Below are 16,817 nucleotides of genomic sequence, written 5' to 3'. Positions count from 1 at the left end.
TTCTGGTATGCTTTTAGGCTGCATGTTAGATTTGAGGGCATAAGTACTGCAGCTCTGTCTGCCAAGGGTTTTTTCTTTTTTGTAATTCCTCACTTTGCAGCCTCAGAGTCACATTATTGAGCTTATTATTAACATCAAATCTGTTGGCTGAAAACTCACTGTGGAAAGTAACATTACTGCATCTGACTCTCATATCTGATGCTGCAATTTCAAAATAAAGGGAATTCAGTGGTAATTCTAGCCTAGGAGTTCCTGCTTCTTGGTTTCAGATGTGTTGGTGACAGGGCCAAGGCTTAGATATCTTGCCTCTGAGAAGATTATTTTTTCACTTATGCACTGATGAAGTTGACAGGGCACAAATCTGAGAGGCTGAAACGTTGGGCAGTGACTATTTTAAACCATTGAGAGAGTTAAAGTTCCTTTATCTTGGAATTAAAGCCTAATGGACTGTTGTGATGAATAGGATTGATGAGACAGTGTGGAGTCTGGTAGCTAAGAAGGGATTGTGGCTCTTACTTGGACTTTAATTCTTTATGCATTGATTGACCAAACTTTTCTACAAAACCTTTGTGGGTTCTGAGTTTAAACTTTGTCCAGGTTTTGTAAGTTCATTGGCTGAGCCTCCATTGTGGTGAAACTGAGGCAAAGTGTTTGCAATCATTTTAAGAAAACAGTATAAAGACACAGATGACAAACTGTATCACAGGTGTACTCCATTTATGGCTTTTTAAAAATTATTATGTGAAAAAAATGAGTGTTTTGTGCCATCCCTAATGGCAGAAGTTGCCATGCCACCAGGGCTGTTGCCTGTTGTGCTGCTTTTGTTTGTCAGTTTTTGTGTGAATTTGGCTACCTGCAGCTTTGGGGAGTGCCTGTCACTCACACTGGGCTTGCAGCAAACCAGAGCATCCTCCTGGGTTAAATAGTTTATTCTCAATTTTGTTACACATTTGAGCCTTGTGTTGAAGCAAACTAAGTGTAATTTTATCATGGATTTAATGTCTCCTACAGAATGAAGTAATTATCCTATCTACTGGTTATGTAATTTCTTTGTGCAAGATCAAGGCCTTTAATGAGGGTCCATAGTAGATCTCCATCATTAATTATTTCTTAGGGTGTAAAAATGATGTAGCCATTTACAGTTCTATATATAATGTCTTTATCACAGAAAAAAGAAAGCTTCTACAGCACTTACTATGATTAAGCACAACTTCTGTTTTCCTGTCAGAAGGGTGGAAAATACTGAAACTGGTACTTAAAACATGTTGTTAGTCTTCATTTTGTATAGTACACTAAGATGACAGGTGTATTTTTGTCCCCTCCTTTAAGTTTGCAAATGTATTGATCTGTAGTAATATAATATCTTGCACTTAAAGAATTGTCAGTCTCTATGTTTTTAAAATATGTGCTGTGAAAATGAAATTCTGCAGTCCAGCTGAATTCACATGTGCTGACTGCATCAAAGGGCTGGTATTTTGGCAGAAGGCCTGTGCTGCTCAGATCATATCTACTTGCAGATGGAATCCACTTGAATAATACTGCTAAAGTTTGGCTTTCAAAGTTTCTTTAGCTTGCTGGATACCTGGTTCATTGAGCTCTAGGTCAAACTCAAAAGCAACTTTTTGAACTGAAGAATTCCAGAAGAGATCATGGTTGCCAGCAGATGTTGATTGGATTATTTTGTCTTTTATCTCCTGCTCTTTTAGTTTTTTTGGTCAGAATAATTCACAGCAATGCATCTTATTCACAGTGTATTAATTATTTATTGCCTGTCCACTCCACTAATTACTACTTTTGTGGTGACTGTGAGAAAGATTCTACTGTAACTCTTCATAGGATGAGGGCAGAGCTATGGATGTAAGAGCATTTTGTGTGTTACTGGGTCTTGTAGTTATTCTTGTATCAAGTTTAGAAAAATAACAGCTTAGAAACCATGTTTCCAGTTGTGTCTTGGATCATTGAAATGAAAAGCTAAACTGTTCAATGCCTGGAGTCTTCCCTAGTGTTGTGTTTTCTGTGTTTTTTGTTTGTTTGTTTTGTTGGTTGTGAATTTTAAATTTTATTTTCTGGAAGTGATTTGATCATCATCTCTGTAAATAAATAAAGCATCAATAAAAACAAAATAAAACGAAGCAGAGGTTCAAGCTAGTAGCTTGCATTTAGATCTTCACCACTAGCAGTTCAGCTGGCCTATTTTAAAAAGCTGAATAAGTATGTAGAAAACTAAACTAATGAAGGACAAAAATAAGGAAATATCCTACATGGAATATGTCATCTGCAATTGATTTTATATAAATTGTGCACTAGAGGAATGAAATTAGGTTTTAGCATTTTGTGGGTGGCAGTGACAGAGTAAAACAAGGTTCTCAAACCATAATTCATCTGAGATTATTGAATATTCTGATTTAACATAAATCCTATTATTGTAGAAATCCACCTGCGTAGTCTAGATTATCTGGAAAGATATAAGTGAAACTGGATCCTAAGGTTAGGACTGCAAATTACCTATTTGGATTTTAACTGAGTAATGGTCTTGGTGATGCTGGAAGGTTCTTCTGTGCAGTGCTTAAGGTATGGAATGTTTAATGAAAATAGGCACAGTGGAGTGGGCCCATCTGCCAGTAACAATAGTCACAGCTGCTGCTGTGGACATATGGCAATTAGGTTCTCAAGGAGGCATCCTTGGCATCAGAAAAACTTTGTAAGGCATTCTGGAGTTAATTTGTAGAGGTTGAGAAAAAAATCATTTTTTTTAATGACTGTGTATTTTCTTTCTCTAAGTTTTTATAAACTCATGGTCTAAACCTAAATATTTAAATTAAAAAAACAGAAACATCTGAGTTTCTATTTTGTTTGATGTTTTCTTGATTTTTTTTTAAATTTTATTTTAAAATGTGTCCTGCTCTATGCAGTTGTTGTGGAGCAAAAGAAAAATGGGTGGGAAAGCAGAACTTAGAGACATAAATCAAAAGCCTTTTAAGCTAAAAACTAGTAACCTCTTTCAAAGAAGCTTAATCTTAATATGAGGGGGAGGAATGGTCTGCTGATTGTTTTCCTTTCTAATTTTTAACTGGTTTATGAATGAGAAGACACACTGAATGGGAGAGAAACCCTATTGTGTTTGTCTGCCTCCAGGAGAATAAGTACAATTCTTCATTTTCCCCCATCCCCTTGCAGTATTGTTCTGTAAGCATAGTTCAGATAGTTCCACTAAAGAACTTGTATCATGAAAATAATCTTTGGTCTAAATTACTGATGAGAGAAGTCATTATAAGAAACTCTTTTATTTAGACTAGCTCTGAGTACATGGAGGTAGGAAAGTAATGGGAATTTATGTAGCATATGGGACATAGGTGAAAGACAAGGAAGAGAATTCATTGTACTTCTCTACCTAAAGCTTTACTACTTTTTTATTTCTCCTGAGGAGAGATTTTCAATTAATGTATCAAATCTGGTGGGAGGATTAATTTTCATAGATTTCAGTCCTGACTCTCAGTCTGTCCTCTGAAAATGAATAATTTTGGGGATCTCAAAAAAAGCAAGGATATCCCATTTTGATGACTTGTGCTTGTCAAAAAGCATTTGTTCTAAAAGCAAATCTCATGCAGGGTTTTTGCAGACACAGCTTGGTGGGGTTGTCTTGGGAAAAGAAACAGAAGTGGAGAAGAAGTCACTTAACCCCTACCCTGATTTTGTGGTCTGTAAGTCCTCATAACTGTGGTTAAAACTAAATGAATGCTTGTCCAAGATGTTAATACTGCACTGCATTCATGGCAGATGTGTTATCAAACCAGGCTATTTTCTGGGCAGATAAATTGTGCCAGGTGGAGGATACAGGAATTATCTTGCAATTGAGGTTGAATTGGGAACTGGTTGGAAGGAAGTCACAACAATTGAGTTTACCCAAGTCATTCTAATGGTTGTCCTGCTACTAATTACTACAGGTGTTACAAGTCCTGTAACAGACAACACAAGGCTTGGATGCAAGTTTGTCTCAAAGAGAAAATGGAGACAATTGCTATTCTCTTTAAATAGTTGTTCCAGGAGTGGAGTTTGGTGGGGAGTGGTTTTTGCATCTTTGTTTTTTTTCTAATAGTACTGAGTCATCAGAGGAGTGGGAGCCAGGAAATGGTAACAGGTAGTGCTGAACAAGACAAAGCTCTGCATCTAAACATTAGAGCTCCTTGTGCTTTTAGGGTTAGGGATTTCTGTTGCTTGTCCCTAAATCTGCCTTAATCACTCTCTTGGAATACCCTATAGAATTGACAGGTCACGGTTTTGTTATAAGTCTTGAATGTTTGGAGTTTTGTGTTTTTTGTTTTTTTTTTTTTTTTTTGTTAGTTGGGGTTTTTGTTGTTTTTTTGTTTTGTTTTGGGTTTTCTTTAAGAAGAAGAAAAACCTAGAATGTTTAAGATGCTTGGTTCCCCTGCTAAAGCTATTCACATGATTGTGTAAAAATAACTTGAAGGAAAAATCTGTTTTGGAAGATGGCTTTGGGGAGGTGGGAGAAGAGGAACATCTCATGATTTTTAAATGTTAGAGGTACAAATAATGGGCCTGGAGCAAGACTGTGGGATGGTGAGGATATTCCTGCTGATGTTAAATGAAGTTGAGGTACTTTCTGAAAAACTGTTGTGGAGTTAGAACAGAGCTATAGTAGAGAGAGATAATATTAGTAATGAACCCAGAAGCTTGTGGTCAGGGATGAGTAAACTCTGTGAAATGCTTCCCCTTCAGAATTAGTGTCCACTGCCACAGAACTAGGGCTTAAGGGATAATTATTTTTATGAAATGCTTGAGTTTTATGGCACCTTTCAGTATTGGAAGTAGAAGACAATGCAAATTGTCAATGGGAACTAATTTAAGAATTGGATATTTTTACTACATGAATCCTTCAAGACATTGAGGCTGGCAGAACTGATTTGCTAGGATCCCAGTGCTACGTGATGTCTCTGAATGTTGGCAAGTTTCTGAAGGTCAAAGTGGCCTTTGGAGAAGGCCTTAGACTCTTGGAGAAGTAAAAGCAGGGGATGAAGGGAGCTGTTGCTTTGAAGAAGGAATTCATCTCACCTCCTAGAGCTTGGCTTAGCTGCACGTGCAGTCCTGATTTGCACCTTCTGCACCAGGAGGGTTCCAGGTAATCAGCTGGCAGTTTGGGGATGGTTTGGTTCAGCTTCTCAGAAGGGAGGTTCTGTGAGGCTCGACTCAGTCCCGCATGGTGCAGAGCCTGTTGGCATGCAGCTCTCCCAGAACACCAGCTGTAGAGATGGTATTTATAGCACTTGGATCTGCAAGAGCAGCTGAGGATGAGAGCAGCTTTCTAGCAGCTTCTGTGAGCTTTTTGCCTTGCTCTGGTGCTATTGAGCCTGACTCCCTCCCCCAGCCAACCTTTCTCCCAGTACAGGCTTGAAATTCCACAGTGGGGAGAGAATCCGGTTGAATTCCAAATGAGCTGTTCTTAGCTTCTACTTGGTTTCCTTCCCTTTTAATGATTTGAAAAATGCAAACAATGCTTTGAAAAGCAAGCACTGCTTTACAAGCTGGAAGTGTCCATTTCCCTTCATTTATCTCTTGTAATAACAACCCTGAAAGTCTGTCTTGTAAAACCACTATAGCCATAGATCTGATTGCAACGTATGCCTAGGAAAGAAGCCAGTATTAAACGTGTCTTTGGGGTGTTACTCACGTTCCAGCAAATAAAGAATGCTTGCTCCACCCTGCTCTCAGTAAATGTGTTCCCATTGTTGTCATTCCAGTCTACAGATGGAGCAGATATATTTTCCATGCTCATGAGTTTTAAGAGACCGTACCTTTAATGTTCATATGGTCCTGTGGTCTCACTTCTGAAAGCCTCAGATCCTTTATATTGGTTAAATGGATTATTCAGACATATTCTATTGATTGAAATAGAGTTTGAAGAAGGCACAGAAAATGCAATTATTTCGTAAATACCAAATTTCCTTGAATGTTCCAAAGTTCTGTCTAGACTAGCATTTAACATCTCATCCTACTCCTTTACCAATGATTAATGAGAACAAAAGTGAAGACAGGACAGTGCCTCTTTTGCTAGCTTTTATCTCTTAATATGTGTTGGCATTTGGTAGGAATGTGTGCTCTGTGTAGGTCACTGCTGCCACTAGGAGAATAATTGAGGCTGGTGTGAAGCCTCTTTCATGAGATGAAACCTCATTTTCTTTCATATGCAGAAATTAAAGAGGCTTTGTGCCTTCAGCATTGACAGATGTGGCAGCAATATGGGAACGGAAGAGGGAAACAACAGAAAGCAGGCAGGACTGCACAGATAATGGAAGCTCAGTTTCTCCATTTCCATATCTGGCATTCACCATTACTGGATTTTATTTCTGATTGGCAACTGATAGTATGATTTTTTAGGTGTGGTGCTTAGGGTCTTCTTTATAATACCAAATCTATCAGTCTGTCTGCTCCATCCCCAGCACAGACTGTATAGCAGCTAATCCCAGGATTTAACCCAAGTTAATTCTGTCTGCTGGTGTTTATCTGAAGGGCAAACTGCAGTTCTTCAGTGGAGCACCCTGCAGTGACTAACATGTGGGATGGCTGATGGCAGGATGCCCTGTAATACCAGTCTGATCTCTAACAGAGGTGGAGCTGTTCAAGCTGGTGACTTGACTTTAAATGCAGTGAGGGATAAGAGAATAATTGAAATTCTTACCTCTTGTGTGCTTTGCTCTCTCTCTGTTCCAAGAGCTTATTAGAAAGAATTGCTTGGATCCCCAGATATTGAACAGCAAATCATTTCTAACCTGCAAAGTCTGTGACATGGCGAGGAGCAGTGCTGACTGGGATGAAAATAGATTAGATTTGGACAGTCTCATTATAATCTGCCATGAGATTTAAGTGGTTAAGAAGTGGTTCTGGTCATTCTTTGTGCCTGCAAAAATATTTATGTGGCTGAGTAGATGAGAATGGAATGAGGGGGCTGATCTTGGCCAGGCTTGTTGGGTGTGTTTTCTTTTTTTTTCTTTCTTCTTTGTAGGTTTCCCACTGTCTGTTTACTTGGTTAGTTTTAACCAAGAATGGAAGTGTAAACCTAGAAAAAAAGGCTTGCAGTGAGGATCTGTGTGTGTGTTTAGAAAGTGGAGCAAAACCAGAATGCTGCTTCCAGTTCAAAGTATTCCTGGAGGCTTAACTTTCCATCAGGTCTCTGTTGTCCTCCACAATCTGCTTTTAACTCTAAAATAAAGTGCGTATTTGAGGTATGCTTTTTCAGTTTCAGCTCCAACAAACTGAGATTAGATTTGTAAGGGAGTAGGAATGCAAAATCATACCTATTGCAAAGCATATGGGTACTGTTTGGATAGTGAAGGGCTCTTTCAAAGTTCACTGACAGTTTTTCCAAAATTTAAAAACTAGGGACAAATTTGATCTCGTCAGTTTTAAAGGTTGAAAGTGGATGTTATTTCTGTGCTAGCTGATAAAGCAGATGGTGGATGGTTTGAAAAATGTTAATTAAGGAACAAGTAGGATGGACTGTGGAAGTACCTAATGCCAAGAAATGAAGTTGCCTCTTTAAGTAAGGGTGTGTTAAAATCCAAATGCTTTGTGGAGGTTGGTTTGTTACTGTTGATCCAGCACATCTAAAATTATATTTCCTTCATTGATTGTACTCCCACTTTCTCCATATTATTTATTAGGCTGTGCTGCTGTTACAATACATATCTTCTGTGCAAAGACAGAAGTTAAAGTATGTGGGTTTTCTGTAATGATACCAAGTTTTAGATTATTTGGTGTGAAGAAATTTGTTTTTAAATTGTTGACTTTAGCTTTTGGTCAGTGATGTATAAAACTCATATTTGTAGTTACAGGCATTAAAAAAACAACTACCAAAGTTAAACAGCTAAAAAGGATTGTTTAAGTGATGCAGAGAATCAGAAAATATGTGGATTACCCCTGCTTAGAGGCACCTCTATGGTTTATTATACAACTGTTAAGGAGAAATAAGATTTTAAAATGCAAGCTGTGTCTCTGGGTTGGGGTGAGAGTGGGCATTAAATAAAGTGCTTCAAATTGAATTGTAATGCTGCATAGCTGTTCACACAGTGCCCTTTTATTTGGATTTTATATCTATTTAAGATGTGTAATTATTCCAGGTTTTTTTCTGGTTGATTAGCAAGGTAAAAAATGGATGGAAATATTATGTCTTACAGGGAACATATTATTCAAAATTTCTGGAAGTTTCTAATTCAAATAAAAAGGAACAGTGTGGGTATTTATCTCCCTCAATCAAATCAACAGTTTGTAAAGTTTATTTTGAAACATGAATATTCCCATACCTTTTTGTCAGCCTTCTACTCCAAAGGTAAATGATGGGCATTAATCCAAACTCTGGTTGTTGCTCTGATCTTGGAAGGGTTTTTAGGCACTGCAGTAGGACAGCAGCATCTTCAACTTGTTCCCTCTTTTCCATGTTTCTGAGTTGTGTGCAACCTTTTTCAGTAGCAATGGCATGGAAGGTGGTGATTTTGTTAAACACCCCGTCCAGTTTCTCTCTGATGCAGAACCTTTCCCTTGTGGAAAATGGAAAGATTCCACATGACCTAAGAAGTTGGCTGTTGGTGAAGCCAAGGGCCTGAAAAAGGGGTGGAGTTTCTCAGGAACTGGCTCCAGCATCCGAAGTTGCTACAGTGCCATGCTCATGGTAACCAATTATATCTGCAGCACAAAGCCTTAGTGTCAGTTTGCAAGCAGAAGAGTTAATTGCCACATTGAACCTTTGAAATAGCAGATAAACAAATTTATTCTGTAAGATAAAAAGGCCATTAATGTGTTCCTGCTGTGATCATCTGCCTTATTGCCTTTCTCATTTCCTGAGGCTCTGTAATTAAACCATTAGCTTGTGTACCATGCCATGAGTCTGCTGTGGTGAGAGGAGATGGATGATGACCTGTTTCATGATTCACTAATACAATACTTCTTGGCCTTGCATAGTTTAAAAAACAACCAAAACTTAAAAGCTTTTAGTCTTCTTATGGATACTGGAGACACTCGTACTGGTTTTAATTCTATTTGTTTCCCTATTCAGCTGAAAACACATCTTGCTAGATAACATAAATAGTGTTGCCCACTCAGTCTGATTTCTGCATGGTCATGCCTTTCCTTTTTACTACTTTGGCATATGAACTTTTAGGATCAATCTTACCTGTAATCTCTGAAGTCTTAATTTCTTCAGGATTATCTGTTAGCTTCCCTTAAGAGCAGCTAGATTTCATGGATTTCCTTGTCCCTCCAAAGCAGATTCTTGCTGCAACAGACACCTCCAAGTTACTTTGGTTTGAATTCCTGGTTTCTTAGCTGCCTCACAGTCTTCTTTCAGGTTTCTTATCTCATGTTATTGTGCATCTGATCCCTTGGTGAAACTCAGACCACACGAGTGATGCTAGCAGCTACCCACCTGGTTAGTGTTCCCAAGGAAGAGGGTTTCAGTCCAGTTGAAATCCATTGGGGTTGTTATCTTGTGTTTTCTCAATCAATCAAGCTCTGCTAGATCCATTTGTAGGCTGAATTCTGTTAAGCCACTGATTCTCAAAATGGAGGATGCAGACTCAGTGTGAGAAACACAAATGAGAATAAATAGACTTCAGGCTTGGAATAGAGGCCAAGTGAAAAGGCTGACTGGATCACAGTTGTGAGGGACAGCATGCAGAGTTCCTGGCAGCCAAGAGGGTTTTTTTTCTGACCCATTCCTGCTGCAGTGGAAGGTTTTGGCCAGGCAGCTGCATTCCCAATCTCTGACAGAGCTGCTTTCTTGCACATTAATCTCCCTTGCCTGCTATGCTTTTCAAAATATGCTTTTCAAAAACATGCATCCTAGAAAGTAGTTTTCAAAGTAGTGAGCTGGATATGGAGCTAAGTGTGAAGAAGCTGAGGAAAGCCTGTGTAAAAAAAAAAAAGTGGCTTTAAAAAATAAAAGGGGGGGGCAGAGTGGAACAACCTTTGTAATACAGTCACAGAGCCTGAACTTCACTCTTCACAAGTGGGATGGATCAAATTTAAACTTTAATTTTAACAAATTTAAACTTTAGATGGGATGGATCAAATTAAGCAAGCAGGAATGGTTTGTAGTGCCCTTTGTGACACTAAGCCTGTTGGATAGCTGGAGGTCATGGCTTTCAAGGGTGGTCAATGTGCCTTTATACACAACAAGCTGAGTGGAAAAGCTGTCTGTTGTGATGAAACATTTGGCTGCTTTGCTTTCTTTCTGGAAGTGGTGGACTTTACTTAGAGATCTTGGAAAACAAGTAACGTGACACTTATATTTTCACATCAAAGCTGCTTTTGAATAATACTGCATTTTGTTCTGCCTGTTCTGTTTGTAATACAGTACAATCTTAGAAAGCAAGTTAACACTTGTTTCCTTGGACTGATCAACAGCAGCTTTGCCTTGGCCAAGAGAAATGCCCTTTTTCTTGTAAACAACAATAGGAAAATGGAAAAGAAAAACCTGATTGATATTTGTCACTTCATTTTTCAGTCTAAGAAGAGACAAATCAATCATACTGTGTGGCAAGTAAGGGAAATCAAAGCTCTCTTTTCTCATTGCAGTTACACCTTAAAATAAAACTGCATCAATGTGACCAATTGTGGATTTTTTTGATTGTGGTTGAAAACATGTTTCTTGGCCAGCAAAGGTGCAGCTAAGCTTCTGCTTGCCTTGATTGCCAGGCCAGGAGTTTCCCATTTCCAGGACAGTGTTGGAATAGCAGTGAGCCAATAAAGGTGGTTGCTCCTCTCATTCCCTTGCCATGACTCCTATCACAAGAGTGGGATCAGGAGTCTGGGTTAAAATGTTATGCTGTTGAGATGCAATGTTTTTTCTTTTCGTACATCTGCTAGGGTTGCTATATAGCCCATAAGAACAGTGGCTAATATGGTTCAGAAGGAGTTCTATTTATTTCTGCTTTTTTTTCCTGCTTTTAATGGCTAGATTACTTTTCCTCAAATTCATAGTCCAAACCAGTTGAAGACTCCCAAAAGCTTTAACTACCATGAGGATTGGTTTGTATTGTACTGCTTTTTGGGTAGGAATTTCTGGGCAGAAGGCTTTTCTTCTTCCTTATTTTTCAGATCTTTGACATAAAATAATTGAAAGTAAAATGAGAAGTTAAATTGTAGCAGTCTGGAATACACTGGGAGGAGAAAACTGATTGAAGTTTGGAGCAGGGGGGTTGTTTTCTGGCACTTGCTTTATGTTCACTTTAACTTCAGAGCTGGTTTAATAGTGTGTGCTGGAGTTTTACCACTGTTTGCTCAAAACCACTAAAGGGAAACTAAAGCCTTAGAGGATTGCTTAGGTTACCAGTTTGTTATGTGTTGATCCCCATGTTGCTATCCAAAGCCACAAGCATTTTTGCCATTTGATACTGTGCTGGTGCAAGGCAGATTATTCACTGGCTTTGTATGTCTGTCAGCTTTTAGAAGGCAAGAATGTCAGCACAAGGTGCATCCAAGTGAAGTGGAGGGGGTCACAAGAAGCAGAGTAGCAACTGTTGCTATTTGCAAGCCAGACAGTGATCTTTTCTCCACACTGCAGTTTTGGAAAACAGCCCTGCTTTGGGACACAGCATCTGGTAGAGGAGTGATGTAATTTTAATGAGAACTCTGTAACCACATTTTCAGAGATTTTGGTGCAACATGATGTGGAGTTCATGTTTGAAAGGGTGAGAGGTTGGGGGTCTTCTAATTTTTATTGATCACAGAAGGAAAGTGAGAAGCCTCTGTCTCCTAAAGCATAGCATAACTGCCATGAATATGTGAGAAATAAGCATCCTTTGTTTAGGATGATGAGAACTGGGATGTAAATCATCCCCAGGAAGACTCTCACCACCTTTGTATAGCTGCTTTGTAAATTTTTTTTTTTAATGCACATTCCATAATTAGTGCATCACTTCCAAGGGCAGATTGTTGAAATATGAAGTGGTTTATCTAATTTTTATCCTCTCAGGAGTATGCCTTTTTAGAATCCTTACTTACACAGATGGTGTTGAAAACAAAGGCTGGAAATAATAGATTTAAGTATTTCCAGAACTGTAATACTGAAAAGAAGAAAGCAGTAGAGATTCACTTCTCTGCAGCATGAGCTTTTCTTATAAATTACCCTCCTTGGGATACAGAAACTACAGACATTCTCTGTGCCAGCTGAATCCATTGTGTATCTCCTAGGCCAAAGTTACAGGAAGCTGTTTTGCTGCTTGGAAACAAACAAAAAACCCAAAACACAACAACCTAAAGGGTATCTGAAAGGACTTCCATTAATTGTGGGAAATGCACATGTGCAGGTCAAATATTGAAAGAGTTAGTGGACCTGAGAAAAGGAAAAGAGTATAAAAAGTACAGATGAACTGATATAGAAACAGGGTTTTTTTACAAAGTGTTTATATTCTGGTATTTGTAAATTAATTAAAAATTAATTTTAAAAGTTAATGATTTAACTCACCCAAAGATTTTTAGATTCTCATATAGAAATACCTTGGAAAGACAATAAGGTCAAGGCCTGGAAGAGATGAAAAGTTAGCTGAATGACAGCTTTTAAAATATAGCTTATAAAATCTGAGGAGCTATACACAATATTTTTTCATTCTGACTCTATGTGTGAGTGTGCCTGTGGCCACTTCCAGATATTATATGGAAGTTTCAATGAGAAAAATAACACAAGTTGGCAGTGGCTGTATACAGTAAGATCATTTGCCAGTAATTTGGTCAGTTCAATAATGTCAGTTCTATTAAAAATATCTCTCTAGGTTTTGTACATGTAAAAGAACATTAAAATAAACTATACAGATAATCCCCCAAATGTCTGTGGACATTCTTTCTTTCATATCTTCTTCAGTGCCCTGAAAATACTGAGCTTCTTAAAGAAAATCCTGCAAGGAGCTTTTGTACTGTGTAATGTATTTTAAAATAGGCTTGAGTTGTGCTGCTAGGAAATCACCAGGGATTCTTGAACTCTTTGCATTTCTGATCTTCTTTATTGCTAATATCCCTGAACTCCTAAAAGCCAAGGGACCAGGATGACCTGTGCCTGCCTTTTTGTCCAACAGAAGAATTTTGTTCAGCAGCAGCATTCCTTCTAGGAATTTTTTTCCTTGGCTTATTTCAAATAAGCCCTGCAGAAATACAGTGTGAGGAAGCTGTGAGTCTGCTTCTTCCATCTGAGCAGTGTGTCAGCTCTGTGAATACTCAAATTAAAGTGGAGGGTCACCAAGCTCATGAATTATTCTCCTAAATGTCAAGTTAGCTAAGAGTTTGCATTTTATTTCCCATAGGTATTATCAACCCAAAGAATCCTAAGGAAGCACCAAAGTCCTTCAGCTTTGACTACTCCTACTGGTCCCACACCTCGGTAAGTTCCTTTACAAGAAAGCTGTATTATTTTTTGTTGTTGCTGCCTGACTTGATTTAACTGCATTCTTTTCTGACCATGCGTTGCCTGTCAGATGTTTCTGCACTGTCTCACCCTCATTCAGGTTAAAGCTTGTCACTGTTGTTGTTTTGACCTCTTGAGGGAAAATCAGAAAGCTAAGCTCCTGGAGTTTTGTAACAGGTTATGCCTGCTAGAAAGATTGTAGTATTTGCCAACAGTGTTCTGTTTTAAGTATTCTAAGGGTGTGTGTGAAGTACAGGTAATTTAGTTTTGCCCTTAAACAAGTGAGGTTGCTCCAGTTTGTACAGCTCCAGGAGAGGTCTGGGTTCCCTTGATGTATCTGGAAAAGACAGAGCAGTGATCCATGTTTCCAATAGCTGTAAAAGCAATAATCTCCCTTCAAACTCCTCTGCCCCACCCTCCTGCAAAGTGGTGCTAAGGTTTTGCTGGCTTCCAGTAATTGTTCTACAGCAGAGCTGTGTTGTTCTGCCATCAACCCCTCCCCTGCCTTATTTTCTCAAAAGATCTAGAAATAAGGGATAACAGATTTCTGTAAGTTTATTTTTTGTAACTGGGATGGTGCAAATCAGACTTTGTATTTCAGAGCAAATCTGTGGCCAGCAAGATTGTTTTCATGATGAAAAACTTGAATTTGGGCAGCTCTTTCACTGGATCTTCCAGAGCAGCCATGCAGGTAGATTACAGAAACACTCAGAGGACATTATGAGCCCAATTCCTGAAAGCTAACAATTAAGAGCAGGTCTGAAAAAACCCTTCAGCCTAACATTAGGATGTTAGCACAGCTAATTTGTCTGGATTTGAGGAGCAAGTAATGTATAAAAGGCAACAGTTGAGGAAGAGAGGGAATGCTGGATCCAACAGAATAAACCCAAGCAGCTTTTTTTTTTCTCTTTTCTCCCTGCTATCCCTCAGAGCCCTGGTCCAGACCAGTCACTGTGGGATTTCTGTAGCTTCCAGCCCTTCATTCATTTGTGCTGATTCTCTGAACTCTGTTTTTGATTTTCTCCCCCCTCTTCCCAGACACTGAATCCGGTTTCTTGATGATCTTGCACGAAACTTTTTCCAGCAGTGTCAACAAAGTGCACAGAACAGAGTTGGTTGGTTTCTTTGTGCAGATTCTTTTTCCCTCAGCAGGGATGGACTGGTTCAAGTGTTGTCATTTCTGTTCTCCAGCTGGTACTGCCTTGGGAAAAGGCTCTGTGTAAAAATGTGCTACATTTGCCTCTTCCCGAGGGATTGACTGACAAGATAGAAGTTAAAGGGACCTATTTGCTTTTTGAAATGTCACTTAAATGATAGGATAAGACTGTATTTATGTTGCTTTCATGTCTTTGCAGCCTGAAGATCCCTGCTTTGCTTCTCAGAGCCGGGTGTACAATGATATTGGGAAGGAGATGTTGCTGCATGCCTTTGAGGGCTACAATGTATGCATTTTTGCTTATGGACAAACTGGAGCTGGGAAATCCTACACCATGATGGGCAAGCAGGAGGAGAGCCAAGCAGGCATAATCCCCCAGGTAAAACAGAACCCAGAAAGGGGATTTTTTTTTTTTTTTTTTTTAATAGCACATTCAGATGCTTCCTGATATGCTTACTCTATATTGCAGTAGCAATTAACCACAGCTTGCTTCTGAAATGAAAGAAATCTACTGGCTAAAAAAAGCATTGGAAGTAACTTTCCATCTGTTATTTATTTTTTTTAAATTGTGTTATACATTCTGTATATTTCTCCACTTTCCCAACAAACTAGTAGATGTACATGTCTTATTCACCAGGTCTCTTGTATCCTTTTCTGCCTTTAGTTAGCAGAGCACTTAAGGACTTTAATTAAGCAGGAATTCAGGAGGTGGTATTACTGATGAGCATGCCATAAACTTTGTGTGGAAATTAATTTCCTAAAGCTAAACACAGGATGACATATTCTGGTGAGAAAAGAAGTGTATCATTGAGGGAGGGAAAGTTGGAGCAACAAAACACAGCCCAGTTTTATTCCTCCCCTGAAATTTGTTTTTGACTCTTGCCGTGAAATATGAAGCAGTTCAGATAACCCCACAGGGAGCTTTGGCAGACAAAGTTGTCCTGAATTTAACATTTTATGGCTGTGTTGTGGCTTTTGTTCCAAGTGCAGGCCTTGCTCAGTGTGTGGACACTGACAGGGCACCAAGTTGGACAAAAGTGTGTTCCTCCATTCCCAAAATAGAAATCTGAGGGTGAGTTTCAGTTTTAATAAACAAACAGACTGAACAGCTTGAGTCCTTGTTCTGCAGCACGTTTGCAGTAGACATTGGCCCTGTGCCCCAGGTGTGGAGCAGATGACCCAGAGCATTGTTCTCTTGTTAATAGCTTGGGCATATGTACTGATAGAGCAAGTGTTCTGGTGATTAGCTTAAAACAATATTGAAAGAGCTAATGAGATGAAGGACAGAATTGGTGTATCTGAGCTGTTTGTTTTCATCACAGTAACAAAAAGTAGCAGCTTAGCAGGTAAAATGAGTTGAACATCTGTGACAACAGCTTTGTGCTGAAATTTTGTGTTGTAATCTTGATATTCCTGTTTGTTTTTCTGACTCTCATACATACAAATTAAAAATTGTCCTAAAACCCCCCCAATTTAATAATGCTCCTGTGGATTTAATAATGCTCCTGTTATCTACTACATTTTTAAAACAAAGTAATCTCCCTCTAGTTTCACCATGAGGCCTTCTTATAATACATTTTTTTTTACAGAATAAATTATCTATTCAGGGAGACCCTGATTAAATCTGTTCTTTTTCTTGTCACGTATGCAGGAGGCACAGCACAATCATGTTCCAAGTAATGTGGGCTGTTGACATAAAATTCTTATGTGTTGGCAAAATTCCCTGTCTGCCAGTCCCTAGTGTGAAACTTTGGTTCTTTAACCATGCATTGACTGAATCCTTCAGTATATACTTTCAAAACTGCCTGTCTTTTTTATAATCTGTTTATTTCCATTACAGTGGCTTGTAGATACCTACTCCAGAAAACTTTTTCTAGATTCTTATTCCTCTGCATACCCATGGTTTTAATCCTGGAACTTCAGCACACTAAACAGACAATTGTTTTTTGAGACTAGAAGAGGATTAAGGATTTTAATTATTCCTTTATAAAGTTATGTCAAATTTCAGCTAATATAGGCTTTTTCAGATTTTATAAAACAGAGTAATAATAATGGTAAAACCTAGAACAGTTGTTGAAATAAAATAAGGTTGAATGAAAGTGATGTAGAATTAAGATGATGTATCTTCCCAGTGAGGCTCTATGTGGTTGATGCAATAGGTTTTTCTTTCTCCACCCTCATGCTAAAGCCAATTTAATGACAAGTTACAGCAGTCACTTGTTACTATTCAATAAAGCCTAATTTCTGACTCAGCTT

General features: G+C 38.6%; 1 protein-coding gene and 1 long non-coding RNA gene across 7 annotated transcripts in view; one reads left to right on the top strand and one right to left on the bottom strand.

Moving 5' to 3' along the window:
* Window positions 1-16,817, top strand: part of KIF1B (kinesin family member 1B) — an 84,911-nt gene that overhangs the window by 7,897 nt on the left and 60,197 nt on the right. For all 6 annotated transcript variants that reach the window (XM_030463902.1, XM_030463904.1, XM_030463901.1 and 3 more), the window contains exons 3-4: window positions 13,305-13,381; window positions 14,761-14,940. In XM_030463902.1, coding sequence (XP_030319762.1) covers window positions 13,305-13,381; window positions 14,761-14,940 — 257 coding nt within the window. The remainder of the gene's footprint in view (window positions 1-13,304; window positions 13,382-14,760; window positions 14,941-16,817) is intronic.
* LOC115599517 lies at window positions 4,917-9,277 on the bottom strand. Its single transcript, XR_003988488.1, has 3 exons — window positions 9,182-9,277; window positions 8,316-8,611; window positions 4,917-5,227 (listed from the first exon to the last, which is right to left on the bottom strand). It is a non-coding gene; the product is annotated as an uncharacterized LOC115599517 (long non-coding RNA).

This window comes from Calypte anna, chromosome 21, assembly GCF_003957555.1.
Source record: "Calypte anna isolate BGI_N300 chromosome 21, bCalAnn1_v1.p, whole genome shotgun sequence".
Classification (NCBI taxonomy): domain Eukaryota; kingdom Metazoa; phylum Chordata; class Aves; order Apodiformes; family Trochilidae; genus Calypte; species Calypte anna.
Note: the sequence above shows the minus strand (reverse complement) of the source record. Positions and strands in the feature narration are given on the sequence as shown.